Source organism: Ranitomeya variabilis, chromosome 5 (genome assembly GCF_051348905.1).
Source record: "Ranitomeya variabilis isolate aRanVar5 chromosome 5, aRanVar5.hap1, whole genome shotgun sequence".
Lineage (NCBI taxonomy): Eukaryota > Metazoa > Chordata > Amphibia > Anura > Dendrobatidae > Ranitomeya > Ranitomeya variabilis.
The window spans coordinates 617,026,786-617,046,536 of NC_135236.1; the positions used below are offsets into that span (position 1 = coordinate 617,026,786).

The 19,751-nt window shown below is 42.5% G+C and overlaps 1 protein-coding gene across 2 annotated transcripts in view; it reads left to right on the forward strand.

Annotated features, from left to right (window-relative positions):
* The window catches only part of LOC143776592 (F-box/LRR-repeat protein 21-like), a 46,304-nt gene extending 30,302 nt beyond the window's left edge, over positions 1-16,002 (forward strand). For both annotated transcript variants that reach the window (XM_077266099.1, XM_077266100.1), the window contains 4 exons: positions 1,960-2,335; positions 4,527-4,649; positions 11,072-11,243; positions 14,590-16,002. In XM_077266099.1, the coding sequence (XP_077122214.1) occupies positions 1,960-2,335; positions 4,527-4,649; positions 11,072-11,243; positions 14,590-15,233 (1,315 nt within the window). In that variant the 3' untranslated portion in view covers positions 15,234-16,002. The remainder of the gene's footprint in view (positions 1-1,959; positions 2,336-4,526; positions 4,650-11,071; positions 11,244-14,589) is intronic.
* Positions 16,003-19,751: the final 3,749 nt, after the last annotated feature.

Sequence of the window (19,751 nt, forward strand, 5' to 3'; positions counted from 1 at the left end):
CTGCACGAACTGGCTGGCGTGCTTCCCGACCTGAGCGTGATAGCCGCACTGCACAGACTGGCTGGCGTGCTTCCAGACCTGAGCGCGACAGCCGCACTGCATGGACTGGCTGGCGGGCTTCCCGACCTGAGTGTGACAGCCGCACTGCACAGACTGGCTGGCGTGCTCCCCGTTCTGAGCGTGACAGCCGCACTGCATGCACTGGCTGGCGTGCTTCTCGACCTGAGCATGACAGCCGCACTGCACAGACTGACTGCTGGCCTTCCCGACCTGAGCACGACAGCCGCACTGCACGGACTGACTGGCGGGCTTCCCGACCTGAGCGAGACAGCCGCACTGCATGGACTGGCTGGCGGGCTTCCCGACCTGAGCGTGACAGCCGCACTTCACGGACTGGCTGACGCGCTTCCAGACCTGAGCGTGACAGCATAAAAGCTTGGGTCAGGAGATCCGCAGGCCAATCTGTATATTGTGGTCCGATTTTGGTCCAGTTTATGTGGTTGTCTGAACACGCCCTTACTGGATCCACTTAACTGCAACACATTCACATCCTCTATAAATTGTCCTGCGGGTTAAGTTGGTTTATTTTCTTGGATTATAGTTAGGGAGGGTTCCCAGTGATAGGTCGTGACTCGTGACCTAACATCCTTTGGAAAACTAGATGGTCTTATGTCCACTGATTACTGGTCGCTGTTAGAGGAGCTACTTTGGCCCCGATTCATCATTTGCATTTTTTTACATCACCTTTCACTTCTGACTTATGGTATTTGCTGATTTTTTTTGTGCAAAATGAACCAAAATGACACTTGTGGTTCATAAATATTGCGCAAAGACAAAATTTTGCTTTATTCTGTCAAAAAAAAATGTGCAACTTGTTAGAACAAACATTTGCACATTTTGTAAAAATTTGTGAAAGTGACGTCAAATTAATTGCCATACAATAAAGTCACTCCAGTGAGAAAATGGAGTGCGGTTGCGCAAAATTTTGCGACTTTTTAAAAAGTTTCTAAAATATCTGGAAAAGCCACTTTGACGTTGACATCGCAAAACTAGCAAAACCACAAAAGACAACTCGAAAAAAGGCGCAAATCGTTTGATGAGTTTGTCACAAATCACAAAGCTATTGATTGAGAGGTAGCCATTAGTGATGAGCGAGTATACTCATTGCTCGGGTTTTTCCGAGCATGCTCAGGTGGTGTCCGAGTGTTTGTGACTGCTCGGAGATTTAGTTTTTGTTGACGCAGCTGCATGATTTACGGCTGCTAGCCAGACTGAGTACATGTGGGGATTGCCTGGTTGCCAGGGAATTCCCACATGTATTCAGCCTGTCAAGCAGCCGCAAATCATGCAGGTGCGTCAACAAAAACTAAATCCGAGCAGTCACAAACACTCGGACACCACCCGAGCATGCTCGGAAAAACCCGAGCAGCGAGTATGCTCGCTCATCACTAGTAGTCAAGCCAAAAAAAACTGGCGGACATGCCATGATGAATCGGGCCCTTGGTGTCCAGTGTTTAGCTTGGTTAGGACTTGTGATTAGTGGGAAGGGAAGCATATATAGTCCAGTGAGACTAAGTTGGACATGTAGGCATGTAACTGGTGTCCAGGTGGCAGAGAGTAGGTAGGTTCTAGTTGTCCTAGTCTTCATGGGTGAAGTATAGAAAGGTTGGGGAGTAGTGTGCAGTTGGGCATGGTAGACAGGACACCAAGGATAGCTGGGTACCTTCAGTCCATACCTGATAGCCAGGAAAAACAAAAGTGGAGCCACCACTAGGACTATCTCCTCACACACATGCATGGATTCAAGGCATGGATTCTGGAAGTCAGCTTGGGTTTTTTCAGTAGTGATAACAGGAATAATGGCTGATGTACTACAGAATGTGTCGACATACGAGTACGTTACAATTTTGTTCGTGTTTTCCTAATTTTTACTTTTATCCCATTCTTATTTCTCTCCAGAATGAAACGAGGTAGACTGACTGTGACTATTGACAGCCAAGTTGTTGAAGGACCAAAACCGTTAAAGAAGCAAAAAACGGACTCTGCGTCACCTACACTCCAGACGTCTCAAATGCAGTCCTGCCTGCTGGACTGGGGGAGTCTGCCGCACCACGTCATCTTACACGTCTTTCAGTACCTCACACTTGTTGACAGGGCTCGTGCGTCATCGGTTTGCCGACGTTGGAATGAAGTTTTCCATATCCCTGAGTTATGGAGAAAGTTTGAGTTTGAACTAAATCAGCCGGCTACATCATACCTAAAATCTATTCACCCTGACCTCATCCAGCAAATTATTAAAAAACATGCTGACCATCTTCAGTATGTTAGTTTCAAGGTATTGTTCATAACACTAACAACCCTTTAAAGAGAATCTGTCACCAACTTTTTACAACCTAATCTGAGAGCAGCATAATGTAGGGTCAGAGACCCTGATTACAGTGATGTGTCTCTTACTAGAATGCTTGCTGTAATTTTAATAAAATCACAGTTTTATTAGCAAGAGATTATCACTGGAGGACTAGTAAACCTGCTGCCATGTAGTCCTCCATATTCATAAGCTCTGTGTAAACTTGCACCCACCACTGATTAGCAGCACAGTGTTCCCAGAGAGATGTCAATCAGTGGTTTGGATGGGGTTATACAGCGCTCAGCATTCAGGGCACTGTTTGATCTACAGCAGATAAAACAGGGATTTTATCAAAACAGAGGCAAGCAGCCCAGTAAGTGACACATCCCTGGAATTAAGGTTTCCGACCCTACGTCATGCTGCGCTCAGATACATAAGCAAAAACCTGGTCACAGATTCTCTTTAAGAACTGAGCTTTAGGTAGTTCACTATAAACCTGTCGAAAAGTTACCTGTAAAGGGATTGACCACCTCCATAGGTTGCTTTTAAAACCTAAATAGGTCCAACATTCTGTGCTGATGTATTTCTTACTATATCTGATGCAGATTTGTAAATTCTCTGCACAGAGTTAGATAGTAAAATTCTGCATATCTTTTTTTTATATGTAGCCCATTAAAGGGAACCTGTCACCGAAAAAAACACTATAAACCTGCAGATATGGGGTTAATCTTTAGGTTAATAGTGTTAACCTGCAATCAGCCGAATGCTTCGAGGAGAAAATGAATTTTAACCCCCTGGCAGCGTTTGGGTTTCAGTCACGGGGGTGGCGAGTTCAGTCATGGCTCTGAGTATACAGAGCAGCCGCTGTAACAGCGCCCCCGGCCCGGACTGACTCTCGCTCTGCATTGGGGTCGACTGTCAGTCAGAGTCGGGGGCGCAGTTACAGTCGCCACTCTGTATTCTCAGCGCCATGACTGAACCCTCGCCCCCGTGACTGAAACCCAAACACTGCCGGGAGGAATAAAGTTCATTTTCTCCCCGCAGTGTTCGGCTAAGTGCCGGCCTCAGGGGGGTTAATCACACTATTAACCTGCACATTAACCCCATATTTGCAGGTTAATAGCGTTTATTCTGGTGACAGGTTCCCTTTAATATAGCAATATGCACTAAACTGCAAAGCTGCCTCAAATGTTGGCTGCTGGCACCTGGAATTTCTGTGTTTAACTCCTATCCCAGTCTTAAAGGGAACCTGTCCCCACATCAGATGTCCCATATATAAACCTACAACCTCTATTGCACCATCTATTGCTGGCTGCAGAATATGTTGTGGACATGATTTTGTGGCCCTTACCATTATATAGGTGTGACAGGTTCTCCTCCTGCTCTTGTTGCTGTAGCTTTCCTCACAGGCTGCACAGTTCTCCACTTCATACAACGGCTGTCATGTCATGTCAATGGCTTCATGCAATGTCCATCAGTCTCTCCCAAGAGAAAAAGCAGTTTTCTCATGTGAGGTTTTCAATTGGACAAGGCTGAAGACAGCTCTGGTCACACGCTCCTCCACTGGCGGCCATTTTAAGAAGTGGAGAACTATGCAGTCTGTGAGGAAAACTGCACTAACAGGAGCAGGAGAACCTGTCATACCTGTATAATGGTCAGAGCCACAAAATCATGTCCTCAACAAATCTGAAAAAATAAAGATAATGTGGACGCCGCCAGTAACTTATTCTGCACAAGCAATAGACGGTGCAATACAGGAGGCAACGCAACATCATTAATGAAACCCAATTGTAGAAAAGACTTTTAGTCCCAACTGCATACAATTAAGTAAGAAAGAAAATTGTTTTAGTGATCCGATCCTTACAACTCTTCTGGAGAAATGAACTTATACATCACTCTCCCAGTAGGAGACCACCCTTGGCACCTGCTGTGAGCCTGTTAACCCACCCCATCTATCAAAGGCAAATGGTCTGGGTGATGTATAAAGTCAGGTTGTAATTAAGCGACACCGCAGGAGGTGGCAGCAGTTTAGATCTAGAAATCCTGGCGACAGGTTCCCTGTAAACTGAAGATCACAGGAGTGAAATCCACCAAATTTAGCAACAGGAGCACACTTTAGTCAAATTTGCTAATTCTAAGTGAAATCTGACTGTTCCTTTTCTTTCTCCTTATTTTTCAGGTGGATAGCTGCACAGAATCGGCAGAAGCAGCCTGTGACATCCTCTCTCAGCTCGTAAACTGTTCCATTAAAACACTTGGCTTAATATCAACAGCAAAGCCCAGTTTCATGAATGTTTCCAAGGTAAAAATAACAGGATTATCAATGGAGTTTCAGTTTGTAAATTTGCTTTAAGTGCACAAGAGTTCTGTGTATCCAAGGAGAACAATAAAATGGCCTTTCAGGAAGGACATTTGTGTACACTCATACCTCCCAACTTCTGGGGATGCGAAGAGGAAAAGCTGTTACCATCCCATTGCATTGGGCCATGTGGACCCTATAACGGAGTCCTTTTATTAGATAAATGAACGCAGTAATAAAGCACCCCATCAAGAGTCGACCACAGTGCCCCAAAAACCGTTCCATGCAATACACGGAGTTGGCTGTCCATGCTCCTGCACCCCTCTCCTTCTCCATTTCCATACCGGCTCCTGTTCTTATAATCAGAGGGTGCCATCTCAGTGTTTGCAGGCTAGCAATGTCCTCCTTGAGCCAGTAAGTAGCTTTAGAAAACACGTCAAATTACAGAGTAATACGTTTGTGCAACAAGTGAATGTCTGTTGTTTTGGCTAACTGACATCAATTCCCCAAATCTCAGAGACACAGTTTCCCCCAGAAAGCAGCTACCATCGTATTAGACATGATAGGGTTAGCAAATGTTGGTAAGCGCGATATAAGCCTCTGTTCACACTGCTGTCAATTCTGCAGTCTTGGTACTTTTTATGGAAGTGCAGGCTGCACTGTTTTCTCCATCCATCAAAATGACAAGCTCTCAGAGAGCCAGATGGATCCTACTATAAGTCAATATGGCCCCTTGGGCATCAGTGTTATCCATCACACAACGGATCGGGCTTCCAGAGCTTCCCAAAGCTAGTTAAAGCCAAAGAAAGTTCAAGTTTTAGAACATTACAACTAGTGCCAATGGCATTTTGGTTATGTTACCAAGCACTGTCATGAAGAAAAGGGTTGTCTTCTTTAGACTACATATCTTCAAAAACCCTATTAAAAAACTGATTGTTAAAAGGAATCCGCTTGCTCGTTCTACCCCCTAATCCAATTATATGTGTGTAGGTTAGAGGAATGCAAGTGAATACATACCTTCACTAAACAAAGGCACTGCTCTGTTACAAAGGAATCAAATTGAGGAGTGATATTCAAATCAGGCTGGAAGTGCTCAGGGTGGGAGGGAGCACTTCCATTGCCCCAGCTCCATTTACAGCCTAACTCCGCCCTCCAGTAGATGATTGACATGCTGTCTAATTGTCAATAATATAGTAAAGGGCACAGTTAGGCTCAGACTGAAGCTGGGAGCTGAGGCTGTGGAAGTGCTAAGACCTGTTCATAACACTTCCAGCCTCATTTGAACATCACTTCTAAAGTCGATTAACTACAGGAAGCATGAAGAAGAGACTGGCTCCATCATTTCAGCCGTGTATCACTCATCTGAAATACCGCAGCGTTTCAAAGAAAACACACATTTAAAAGTCAAAAATGTGAAGATACCTGGCCCTCCAAAATTTAGATAGATTGGATTTTTATTTTGACAATCCAACAAAAAATAGTAGTAACATTTCGGTCCCAATGTTTTGGTCTTGATCATAAGGTGCAGTGCACTACGCCTTGTGATCAAGATTGCATTTCTTCAGCAATGTCTCCATCTATACTTTACCTCCCTGCATCACATTAGCAATCGATGTCTGATGAAGGGCCACACCTTGGGACCAAAACATTACCACTATTTCTGGTTGGATTGCCCAGATAAAAATCTAATTCATCTATGGTACATTTTGGACAACCAAGTATTTTTGTATTTATCAATAACCCTTCATTTCCACACGTCCTTTGTATTTTAGGGGAAAAAAAAAAAATATATATATATATATATATATATATATATATATATATAGTCATTTTTTTACATTTTAAAAATTCCAAAAATGAAAATGGGCCAATGCAAAACTTTGGGCACCCTTCATGGTTAGTACCTAGTAACACCCCCTTTTGAAAGTATCACAGCTTGTAAACGCTTTTTGTAGCCTGGCAAGGGTCTTTCACTTTCTGTTTGAGGGATTTTCAACCTTTTTTCCTTGGAAAATTCTCCCAGTTCTGTGAGATTCCTAGGTCGTCTTGCATGCACTGCTATTTTGAGGTCTAGCTACAGATTTTCAATGAATGTTCAAATCAGGGGACTGTGAGTGCCATTGTAAAACCTTCAGCTTGCACCTTTAGAGGTAGTCTATTGTGGATTTGGTTATGTGTTAAGGATCATTAGCCATTTGTATAAGTCATCCTCTTTTCAACTTCATCTTTTTTACAGATGGTGTTATGTTTGCATCAACAATTTGTTGAAATGTTGTTGAATCCATTCTTTTCTCTCCCCGTGAAATGTTCCACGTGCCATTTTCTGCAACACAACCACAAAACATGATCCTCCCCCATGCATAAGGGTTGGCGAGATTTTCTTTTCCTGAAATTCTGTGCTTTTTTTTCTCCACACATACAGTGGGGCAAAAAAGTATTTAGTCAGTCAGCAATAGTGCAAGTTCCACCACTTAAAAAGATGAGAGGCGTCTGTAATTTACATCATAGGTAGACCTCAACTATGGGAGACAAACTGAGAAAAAAAAATCCAGAAAATCACATTGTCTGTTTTTTTTATCATTTTATTTGCATTTTATGGTGGAAAATAAGTATTTGGTCAGAAACAAACAATCAAGATTTCTGGCTCTCACAGACCTGTAACTTCTTCTTTAAGAGTCTCCTCTTTCCTCCACTCATTACCTGTAGTAATGGCACCTGTTTAAACTTGTTATCAGTATAAAAAGACACCTGTGCACACCCTCAGACAGTCTGACTCCAAACTCCACTATGGTGAAGACCAAAGAGCTGTCAAAGGACACCAGAAACAAAATTGTAGCCCTGCACCAGGCTGGGAAGACTGAATCTGCAATAGCCAACCAGCTTGGAGTGAAGAAATCAACAGTGGGAGCAATAATTAGAAAATGGAAGACATACAAGACCACTGATAATCTCCCTCGATCTGGGGCTCCACGCAAAATCCCACCCCGTGGGGTCAGAATGATCACAAGAACGGTGAGCAAAAATCCCAGAACCACGCGGGGGGACCTAGTGAATGAACTGCAGAGAGCTGGGACCAATGTAACAAGGCCTACCATAAGTAATACACTACGCCACCATGGACTCAGATCCTGCAGTGCCAGACGTGTCCCACTGCTTAAGCCAGTACATGTCTGGGCCCGTCTGAAGTTTGCTAGAGAGCATTTGGATGATCCAGAGGAGTTTTGGGAGAATGTCCTATGGTCTGATGAAACCAAACTGGAACTGTTTGGTAGAAACACAACTTGTCGTGTTTGGAGGAAAAAGAATACTGAGTTGCATCCATCAAACACCATACCTACTGTAAAGCATGGTGGTGGAAACATCATGCTTTGGGGCTGTTTCTCTGCAAAGGGGCCAGGACGACTGATCCGGGTACATGAAAGAATGAATGGGGCCATGTATCGTGAGATTTTGAGTGCAAACCTCCTTCCATCAGCAAGGGCATTGAAGATGAAACGTGGCTGGGTCTTTCAACATGACAATGATCCAAAGCACACCGCCAGGGCAACGAAGTAGTGGCTTCGTAAGAAGCATTTCAAGGTCCTGGAGTGGCCTAGCCAGTCTCCAGATCTCAACCCTATAGAAAACCTTTGGAGGGAGTTGAAAGTCCGTGTTGCCAAGCGCAAAGCCAAAAACATCACTGCTCTAGAGGAGATCTGCATGGAGGAATGGGACAACATACCAACAACAGTGTGTGGCAACCTTGTAAAGACTTACAGAAAACATTTGACCTCTGTCATTGCCAACAAAGGATATATTACAAAGTATTGAGATGAAATTTTGTTTCTGACCAAATACTTATTTTCCACCATAAAATGCAAATAAAATGATAAAAAAACAGACAATGTGATTTTCTGGATTTTTTTTCTCAGTTTGTCTCCCATAGTTGAGGTCTACCTATGATGTAAATTACAGACGCCTCTCATCTTTTTGAGTGGTGGAACTTGCACTATTGCTGACTGACTAAATACTTTTTTGCCCCACTGTACCTTTGATCATTGTGGCCAGAGAGTTCTCTTTTAACATCATCTGTCCACAGGACTTGTTTCCAAAATCTATCAGACTTGTTCAGATGTTCTTTTGCATACTTCTGAAGCTGAATTTTATGGTGAGAACGCAAGAGAGGTCTTCTTCTGATAACTGTTCCATGAAGGCCATATTTGTGCAGGTGTCTCTGAACAGTAGAACAACGTACCACAACTCTAGAGTCTGCTAAATCTTTCCTAAGGTCTTTTGCAGTTAAGTGGGGGTTCTGATTTGCCTCTATAACAATCCTACAAGCAGCTCTCACTGAAATTTTTCTTGGTCTTCCAAACCTTATCTTGGCCTCTACTGTTAACTGTCATATCTTAATTACATTTCAAACTGAGGAAAGGGCAGCAGCTTAGCAGAACCCATGGGTGCAGTTTTTTGGCGCAAGTTTAGAGGAGGCTGGGTTTTTATAAAGCTGGGAAATTTGCTTCACCTGGCCTTTCCTAACGATGGTAGAGAACAAGCCATAACATGACAGGTTAATTAAGGTCTGAAATCTTGGTCAAAGTTATGTGAGCATGCAAATCTCCAATAGTGCCCACATTTTTGCATCAGACCATCTTCCTTTTTGTAAAATGTAAAAATTACTATATTTATATGTATGTATAAATATATACACTCACCGGCCACTTTATTAGGTACACCATGCTAGTAACGGGTTGGACCCCCTTTTGCCTTCAGAACTGCCTCAATTCTTCGTGGCATAGATTCAACAAGGTGCTGGAAGCATTCCTCAGAGATTTTGGTCCATATTGACATGATGGCATCACACAGTTGCCGCAGATTTGTCGGCTGCACATCCCAAAGATGCTCCATACAAGGCAGGATGGATCCATGCTTTCATGTTGTTTACGCCAAATTCTGACCCTACCATCCGAATGTCGCAGCAGAAATCGAGACTCATCAGACCAAGCAACGTTTTTCCAATCTTCTACTGTCCAATTTCGATGAGCTTATACAAATTGTAGCCTCAGTTTCCTGTTCTTAGCTGAAAGGAGTGGTACCCGGTGTGGTCTTCTGCTGCTGTAGCCCATCTGCCTCAAAGTTCGACGCACTGTGCGTTCAGAGATGCTCTTAGGCCTACCTTGGTTGTAACGGGTGGCGATTTGAGTCACTGTTGCCTTTCTATCAGCTCGAACCAGTCTGCCCATTCTCCTCTGACCTCTGGCATCAACAAGGCATTTCCGCCCACAGAACTGCCGCTCACTGGATTTTTTTTCTTTTTCAGACCATTCTCTGTAAACCCTAGAGATGGTTGTGCGTGAAAATCCCAGTAGATCAGCAGTTTCTGAAATACTCAGACCAGCCCTTCTGGCACCAACAACCATGCCACGTTCAAAGGCACTCAAATCACCTTTCTTCCCCATACTGATGCTCGGTTTGAACTGCAGGAGATTGTCTTGACCATGTCTACATGCCTAAATGCACTGAGTTGCCGCCATGTGATTGGCTGATTAGAAATTAAGTGTTAACAAGAAGTTGGACAGGTGTACCTAATAAAGTGGCCGGTGAGTGTATATATATTTTTTTGCCAAAAATACAAAGGAAATGTGTCATCTTTAACTTTAGCCCATTTTAGAGATCATCTCATCTTCAACTTGCTTAACTGTTCACAATAATAGTAGTTTTGACCAGAGGTGCCCAGACTGTTACATGCCACTGTATACCTGTAAGGCTAGGTTCACATTGCGTTATTGGGTGATCGCTAACGGACAGCGTTGCACAGCGAAAATGTCGCAATTAACGCCGTGCAACGGGTCCGTTAGCGCACCCATTGACAGCAATGTAAATTTCGCCTGTAACTCATCGCTAGCGCGTGCCAGTTTCAGCACACGCTAGCGATGTGCCGTTCTGTTGTGACGCGCCTCGGATGCTGCTTGCAGCGTCCGTGGTGCGCCCGAGGTCCGTTCCCCGCTGTGGCAGATCGGGGAGCTGCACTAGCGGGGACGTTAACGCGACCCCTAAACGCGGCCCCGAAAAAGACATTGCGTTAGCGCAATCCGCTAGCGCTAGCACTAAACGGATTGCCCTAACGCAATGTGAACCTAGCCTTACCGTATATACATGTAAAAGCTATCAGAGGAACTAGCGGGTGACTAGCGAAGCGGGTCCACAGTGGTTTCTCCCTGCCACACGCCACTTGAGTGCTTGGTCTCCCCCTATACACACCTACAGCATCTTATTCTAGAGGACTCTGCATATCCTGTACATGCACATTGTTTCCATCGTTCTTTGAGACTTAGATGGGTGAAGTTCCAACTAATCCATAAATTTACCTATGTGGTCACATAGTTCACCCATGCCTAAAACAATCGGACGTTCTATAATCAGTATCAATGTCTTCTCTTTTTCAGTCTCATTTCGTATCTGCCCTCACCGTAGTCTTTGTCAACTCAAAGTCATTGTCTTCAATAAAGATTGATGATACTCCCGTGGACGACCCTTCATTAAAGGTTTTAGTTGCAAACAACAGCGACACCTTGAAGCTATTAAAAATGAGCAGCTGTCCTCATGTGTCACCGGCCGGTAAGTTAAAGTAGTGTACATCTGGTTAGATTAATCCCCAAATCTGGGAGTCGGACCATTGCCTACATCATAGCTGTATCGTCTCAATATCATTTCTTACCATTATACTTTTTCCATCTTAGCTGTTAGTATTTTGCTGTCTTTTTTATCTTGAAGTGTACTTACCCTTTTTGGGTAATGTGAATAAAAGAATAACAGAATAAGGGTTTAATCACATGTTGCGTTTTATTCCACGAAAAACACAAATCTTTTCTGTACTAGCAAGGTGAACAAGAATCCAGAAGTCTCATGCACCCACTGCTTATTTTTCCTTGCCAATTTCAAGCAGTTTCAAATCTGCAGCATGTCAGTTCTTTCCGCTCTTTGCAACTTTTTTCACCCATTCAAATAAATGCATAAAAAATGCAACAAAAAAGGCAAGAGACACATTTATGGTGCAAAAATGCGCGCAGTAAATTTGATAGTGTTATTGTCCTATGTGTCACTCTCAGGCAGGTATGCATAGGTAGAAGGCAAGAAGACATCCAGCAAGCCCAATGGAAAGGACTATAAAAAGATTACGTATTAGTAGCTATTAAAATTAAAAAGGGAAAAAATTAAAATAAACACACTAGGCCTGTGCATTTCAGGCAGTAAGCTTTCGTGATCGAAATGCATAGACCTAGGGTGTTTATTTTTATTTTTTCCCTTTTTATGTTTTAAAAGTTACTAATGAATAATGTTTTTATAGTTCTTTTCATTGTGGTTGCTGGATGTCTTCCTGCATTCTATCTGATCGTTTTCGCCCCGGAGTTGGCCATGGTCTCTGTCCATGCACTTCACCCTTATTACATTGAATGATACCTGGGCAGGATGAGCTGATGTGATATTTTTCCTTAGGCAGGTTTTGAGGAAGCATAGTCTGCCATCATTTGTTATTAAGGCATCCTGTTAGAAAACATTCTTTAGACATCTGATAGTTACAGTAGACTCCATGACACATACCTATTGGCTATGTTTGGCAATAATTCCAATCTGGACAGAAGTAGACAAAACTATAAAATCAATATGTCCCCCAACTAGTCAGCAAACTCCAGAATAGGTCCTGCTTTGGCTACTCCACCACATGTGAGCAAAGATGGCCGAATTAACTAGTTTCGATCTAGAGTTTTTTACTTCAGTATTTTCAAGTGAAAACCAGGAGTAAGTAAGAAATGCAGACATGGTTGAGGTGTTTCTATTATACTTCTCCTCTGACTGTTCCTCACCTGATTTGCCTTGCAAATATTGAGGTAAAAAAACTCAACAAACACTAAACACGTGGCCTTAGGGTCCAATTACACTGACTGAACAGCGGCACAATAGGAATGCCATTTGGTAAATTTTTACCATTTGGCGGTCGTTTAAATGCCTGGTTAAAAAGGCAGACCTCAGTAGACGATCAGCACTTAGAGATATATACCACGTGGCTCAGTGCATATAAGCGGCCATTGTTCTTGGCAGCGCGATTCCTGTTTACAGAATGATGCACCGCCGAGAACAATGATCTCTTGTGCTTCATAAAAGACCATTTATCCCAATGAATAAGCGTATTGGAACCTGTTTACACAGCAAAACATTTGGGAAACAAGCGCTTTTAACATCACTCCTTCACAGTTACCTTGCGGTATCAATGCCCCTCTAGTCTGCTTCTATAGGCTTCTTATGTTTCTCATCCTCGATCCTTTGATCAGTCATCTGCTGCTTCGTTAGACATGAGGTGGCTTGTCTGCTGCAGCTCCCGCCGCGTACCCTCAACGGAGTGATGAGCACTGAAAACTGGAGAATTGACGCGGTCTGTTGGGAGCGCTAAAGACAGAGGCCACTGGGGCAGCAATGTTAAAGATGAATGCTTTATTCACAGCGCATTTCGACGGCAGGTAGCTGCCTGAAGAAGACGGCCCCAGTGGCCTCTGTCTTCAGCGCTCCCATCAGACCGCATCAATTCTCCAGTTTTCAACATGTTAGTTAGACACAAACTATCTTTCATGAATCTGTGCTGGTTGTCAGTTATTATATTATTCTCTGCATCTCTTATAATGCCCTCAAAAATGTTGCACACTACTGATGTCAGGCTTATTGGACGGTAGTTGCCTGGCTCCACCTTCTTACCTTTCTTAAATATTGCTACCACATCAGCCATCATCCAATCCTGTGGCACCACCCCTGTTACAAAGTAGAGTCTAAGAATATGAGATACAGTGGTCAATTACTGAGCTCAATTCCCTCAGTATTCGTGGGCCAAGGGATTTGTCAATATTTAATTTGCTCAGACACAGGCGTACTTCTTGTGTTTAAGCTAATTATATCAGATGGTGAACTTTGATTTTTGCCTTGTTGAATGATCCCTGGAACAGTTATTTCATTGGTTTACACGGATGAAAAGTATGTGTTTAATATCTCAGCCTTTTCTTTGTCCTCTATTATTATCTTGTTATTATAGTCTCTTAAGGGGCCTATACCATCTTTTTTTTCTTTTTGGCATTGATGTATTTATAACAATTTGGGGAGTTATTTTAGTGTTACTGACAATTTGTTTTTCTGTGGATAACTTTGCTAGCTTAATTTCTTTTTTTGCATTTCTTACTTAAATCTTTATACTCCTGAAATGCTATTTCTGTATTTTCAGCCTTCAGGATTTCGAATGCCCTTTGTTTTATTCTGAATAAACTTTGTAGTATCTTATTTATCCATAATGGTTTCTTTTTATTCCTGGACATTTTATTACCAGATGGTATAAGTTTTCTACAGGATTCTAGTAGTACTGTATATCCTTAAACATTCCCCATTTATGGTGGGTATCCCCAGTTACCATGAGATGGCCCCAGTCTACATGATTAAGCTCTTCCCTTAATTTGTTGAAATCACCTGTCCTAAAGTTCCAGGTTTTTGCATTTACCCTTTTGAATGTATGATTGAAAATTACTTTGAAACTTACCATATTGAGGTAACATCATCGCAGTGAGGATTTCCTGAGGCAATGGGCCCATGACTGCAAGTATGTGATTTGCATACATGTGATCACATGCTGACTAGACGTGCGCTGCCTCGCTCAGTGCAAGTATATTGAGCAAAACTGGACATGTCTAGTCAGAATGTGGCCGGAAGTATGCAAATAATATACCTCCAGTCACATGACCACCCACTTTTGGCATCAGAGAATCCTCACAGTGTGCAGTTTGTATGATGGGTGAATTCACAAGTCTGCAGCCATATGGAGTGACTGCAGACTTGTAGCCTAAGGCAAGGCAGCCTCTTTAAGCAGTAATATTAACCAATGCGGATTAAAATACTAACAAAATTGTACATCTTGATTTATCCTCATTAGGAATTTTATGCGTGGCTGACCAGTGTCATGGGCTTAGAGAACTTGCCCTGAATTACCATCTTCTGAGCGATGAATTACTCTTGGCCCTCTCGACTGAAAAACATGTCCGCCTTGAACATCTACGCATTGATGTAGTCAGTGAAAATCCAGGTCAAACACAATTTCACACCATAAAGAAAAAAAGCTGGGATGCCCTTATCAAGCACTCTCCAAAAGTCAATATTGTGATGTACTTCTATCTGTATGAAGAGGAATTTGATGCATTTTTCCGAGAGGAGACACCAGTTACCCATTTGTACTTTGGCCGGGCCGTGAGCAAGGCAATGCTGGGTCGTATAGGCATGAACTGTCCTCGGTTGATTGAGTTGGTGGTTTGCGCCAATGGACTTCAGCCTTTGGATGATGAGCTGATTCGTATTGCTGACCGTTGTAAAAACCTGACTGCCATTGGCCTGGGAGAGTGTGAAGTAACTTGCAGTGCGTTTGTGGAGTTTGTCAAAATGTGTGGGAGAAGACTGACACAGCTGTCTATTATGGAGGAAGTACTTATTCCAGACAACAAGTACAACCTGGAGCAAATTCATTGTGAGGTTTCCAAGCACCTTGGAAGAATGTGGTTCCCGGATATGATGCCGACTTGGTAGACTAATGAAGTCCACGACTTAGGATGTGTCTTACTTTTGCTTGCTATGCAATTATAAGTTACATATGGTAGATAAAATGTCGTATTAACAAACCAAGTGAAGTCATTTCAAAACCAACATTATAATTTAACCCTCTGCATCAGATATACAGCAATTAATATATGGTTTATAATTATACAGCTGCTGTTGATAGATTGGTTTAGTGTCTAGTATTACGAATCAGTTAATTATTCGTGTCTAATGTAGGGTCCGAGAATCATTTTAGCAGGAACAGGCTTTATGTCAAATTTTTCATTATAAAATTCCATAGTGCATGAATCTATAGCCTGAAGCCTCAAGATCCTAAATTAAAAGTAATAACCAGACTCACCACCTCATGGCTACTCATATACTAAGAATTGTTGTCGTTTACTGCTCAAAGGGCTTCTGGAGCGCCCCACTGGGGTACTTACAGGTGTCGAATTGTTATCATCCATAGGCTAGGAAGCGAAGTTCCCGAGGGCTGCCTCTCCACCGCTGCTCTGGTGATTGTTTCCCAGAGGGTGGCTGCAGGGATCTCATCATGAGAGGCAGTTCTGGAGCCGGGTGGGCGTTTGTCAGCTCAGTTTATTCTGTTTGATCACCTCTGCTAAGCTATGGATGATGATTAGTGATGAGCGAATATACTCGTTGCTCGAGATTTCCTGAGCACGCTCGGGTGGTCTCCGAGTATTTGTAAGTGCTCGGAGATTTAGTTTTTGTTGACGCAGCTGAATGATTTACAGCTACTAGCCAGGCTGAGTACATGTGGGGGTTGCCTGGTTGGTAGGGAACCCCCACATGTACTTATGCTGGCTAACAGATGTAAATCATTCAGCTACGTCAACAAAAACTAAATCTCCGAGCACTAAAAAATATTTGGAGGTCTCCCGAGCATGCTCGGGAAATCTTGAGTAACGCGTATACTCGCTTATCACTAATGATGATCATTGAAAACCAGAACACTTCTTTAATTGTTGCTTTGCCTCAGGTGGAATGCGTAAATTCAATAGGAGAGTTACAATCAATAATGCTCTTGTGAAACACTCAATGTAACTTGTCAGGAAGACATACTCCTTGTCTTGGGCTATTTAACAGCAATTTCTTTTAATGCTCTTGAATGCTAGTAATTCTCATCTCTGTTTTTTATAATTACCGTAGTTAAGGTTACTGTATCTTTTAAATACAAAGTACATTTTTTAGGGCATGTACCACATATAATTTTGGCAATGGAGTGTTTTGCAGCCCCCAATGGTCTCTGCAGCTTTAGATAGAAATGCTTGAAGTATACCTGCAATTTAAAGGTGCCCATACATTATCCAACTTTGCAGTGTTAATTAACCTCTGATATTTACCGATCGATGTCCGCTTGTAGGCTGCGCTTTAGATGTGACCGAGCGATCGGTAGTCTGTCAGTGTTCTCAGCAGCACAGGTTCTGTTTATACAGGATGACACGCCCGCCAACAACAATGATCTTTTGTGCAAGCCAAAGGTTTATTCAACCAGATGAACAAGCATTTTGTTTTTCCCATGTGTGATCAGCAGCCTGTTGAGACTTATAATTATCAGGAAATGATACAATAACTGTGCAGTGTAAATGGACCTTAAAGGGAATCTGATAGCAGATTTTTTTTCCTTTTTAGTCTGACAACAGCATGAGGTAGGGACAGAGACCCTGATTCCAGTGATATTGTTCATTGATAGTGATAGTGTTCATTTTGAAAATAGTGCAAAACCTGTGTAACTCATCCAGTGTTTTGACGGACGCGTCGTTTGTGTTCTTGCCTGAATTTCAATGGAGACATTTCTGGGGAGGAGAGAGAGAGAAAGAGAGGCGTCCTGGCACGTTTTTCCACTGCAGACAAAAAACGTTCCTTTGAACGTTTTTTCCAAACGACGGGCCGTTAAATTCCGCAGGATCCAGTGCACGACGGACAAAACGTGTGGCCATACTTCGCTAATACAAGTCTATGCAAAATTTTTTCCAGGATCCTGTTTTCTCAAAAAACGACGTATCTCGACGGGAGATCAAAGATGGAAGTGTGAAAGAGGCCTAAGCTGTTACTTTTCAGTAGCCTCATAGCAAGGTTTGTGGCAGCCCTGAATTAGCCCAAAGAACAAAAAATTTCAATAACGTGAAATCTTACTCTTTCACAGCGTAGAGGGCCATGGAGATTTGCAGATGCCCAAAACCCAGATGTTCAGAACCATAGAAAGTTGGGTACTTTAGGGGAGCATTATGGGCCCTTCTGGTCACATTCGCTAATAAGTGCTATTTAGAAAAATCCCCATGAGGCTGCCTTCTTTAATTAAAAGCTCTAGCTGTGTAGATAGGGAGAAACAAGTTGGTGGTAAGGTGCACTTAAATGTTTGGTAATGCCATGATATTTGGTTCGGTTGGTCACTCTATGCTGACAGAGTCCCTTTAAGTATTCAATTGAAGTCATTGAGCCATTTGTGTAATGCTTGGGAATGCTAATAAGTGGGTGGAAGAAATTCTCTATCAAACCAGACTGCAGTCTAAGGTATATTCATTTTTTTCTATAGTGGACATTTTAGACCACTTTTTTTTTAACAAAAAAGAATGTATTTTGGGCTAGAGGGTTTCATAAAAAATGTTGGGTTGTTTGGCTTCTACAGCCTCTGTGAATCACTGTGCATAGATTAGTAAACAGTGAATCTGTCACTGAGCTTCTTCAGGCCAGGATCTGTCACTCATCCTAAAGATGTTCTAAGCGCATTTATGACCTGTTGAAATTTCAAATGAATGTGGTCTTAAATAGAGTTGAGCCAATTTTTCGAAATTCGGTTCCGATTGTTTTTGCAATATTCGGCGAACACATCATTGGAGTCAATGGGAGTAGAAATGACCGAATATGTTCACAACCGATCATCAAACATAAATTTGGCCCGAATAGGTTACCAATATGGCACGAGTATGTCAAATACAGATTCGGCGACCGATTCTGAACATATTTGCTCAACTCTAGTCATAAATCAACTTAGAAGATAGTTCAGGAGATTAAAAATAAGGCTTGTAAACTCTGAAGTCAGCTTAGCTATGTACTGTGATACATAGAGGCTGTAAAAAAATATCAGAAAACCAGACAATAGACATCATTATAAGAAAACTCTGGAGCAATATTGCCATACGTAGCCTGCGAATCTGCATACAAAATACTCCCTGAGGGAATAACGATAACTTTTGTGCATTTTTAGCTGCATTGAGCGGCAGGAGTTTTGGGTGGTCCAGTAACGCTAGACAAACCCTGAAATTCAGCTCTGTCCACAGCTGCACTTTAAAATCTAGCGTAAGTCCAGGTCTGTATATAGAGGCGCAGAATAAATCTGTAGGTGTGCGCAATGGAGGCACTTATAAAGAATTTGCAGTAATAGTAATATTTTTATAGAAAATCAGCACCTTTGTTTCGTTTTATTTCTTCTGCGTTGCATTTGCTTTTTGTGCTAGGTGTAAATAGATTTATATTGCGGTGCAGGGCATCTGTGCAGAGCGACCTGTCCATCAAAGTGCTGTCATGTGCTTATAGCCGCCACTCTCAGTACGGTGAGCGCCACTCCACACACTCCTGTATGACTGAATGCCCAATCTCCAATACACGACCCATTCTAAGGACAGGTCACCAATATCTAAGTAGTGGACAACCACTTAAAAGGGAATCTGTTACCAGGTTTTTGTCACCTAATCTGAGAGCAGCATAATTGAATGGAAGAGACCCTGATTCCAGCAATGTGTTACTTACTGGGCTGCTTACTGTTGTTTTGCTAAAATTACTGTTTTATTAGCAGGAGATTATCCTTAGAGGACTAGTAAACATACTACCAGGTCGTCAAGCATATTCACGCATTCTGCATAACCCCGCCCCCACCACCGATTGGTAGCTGTCTGTGTACAATGTGAGCAGAAAGCAGCCAATCAGTGGGCTGGGTGGAGTTATACAGAGCTCAGCATTCAGAGAACTGCTAGATGTGCAGCAGAGAATACTTGACAGCAACAAGCCAAGTGATACCGTATGTCGCTGGAATCAGGGTCTCTGCCTCTACATCATGCTGCTCTCAGATGGGGGAGCAAAGAGCTGCTGGCAGATTCCCTTTAAAGCTGAGAAATCAAGTGTCTTTTCAGCTTACAGGAAATACTGTATATTTCTTACAGACACGCGGTGGCATGCTCAGTAGATGTCGATGAGGCTACATACATGTAGAGCTGGGTAGCCAATACTGAGAAATCGTATGGCAATGTGTAAGTTGATGGTTTGTAACATTTTCAGTATGTATTGCTGTAATAGACGACATTGTGAATTGTATTGTGTGCATATTAAAATGATTTCGTCTATAGTATGTGAGCATTTATCAGCAATAGGTCCACAGGCAGGTATGTTACTTTCATCCTTCCTCCCTCTGGATCCAGTGATACTAGGTCATGTAAAATTAGACATATTGCTCACGTGACAGCAGGAAATGGAGTCACCAGGGTCTGATTT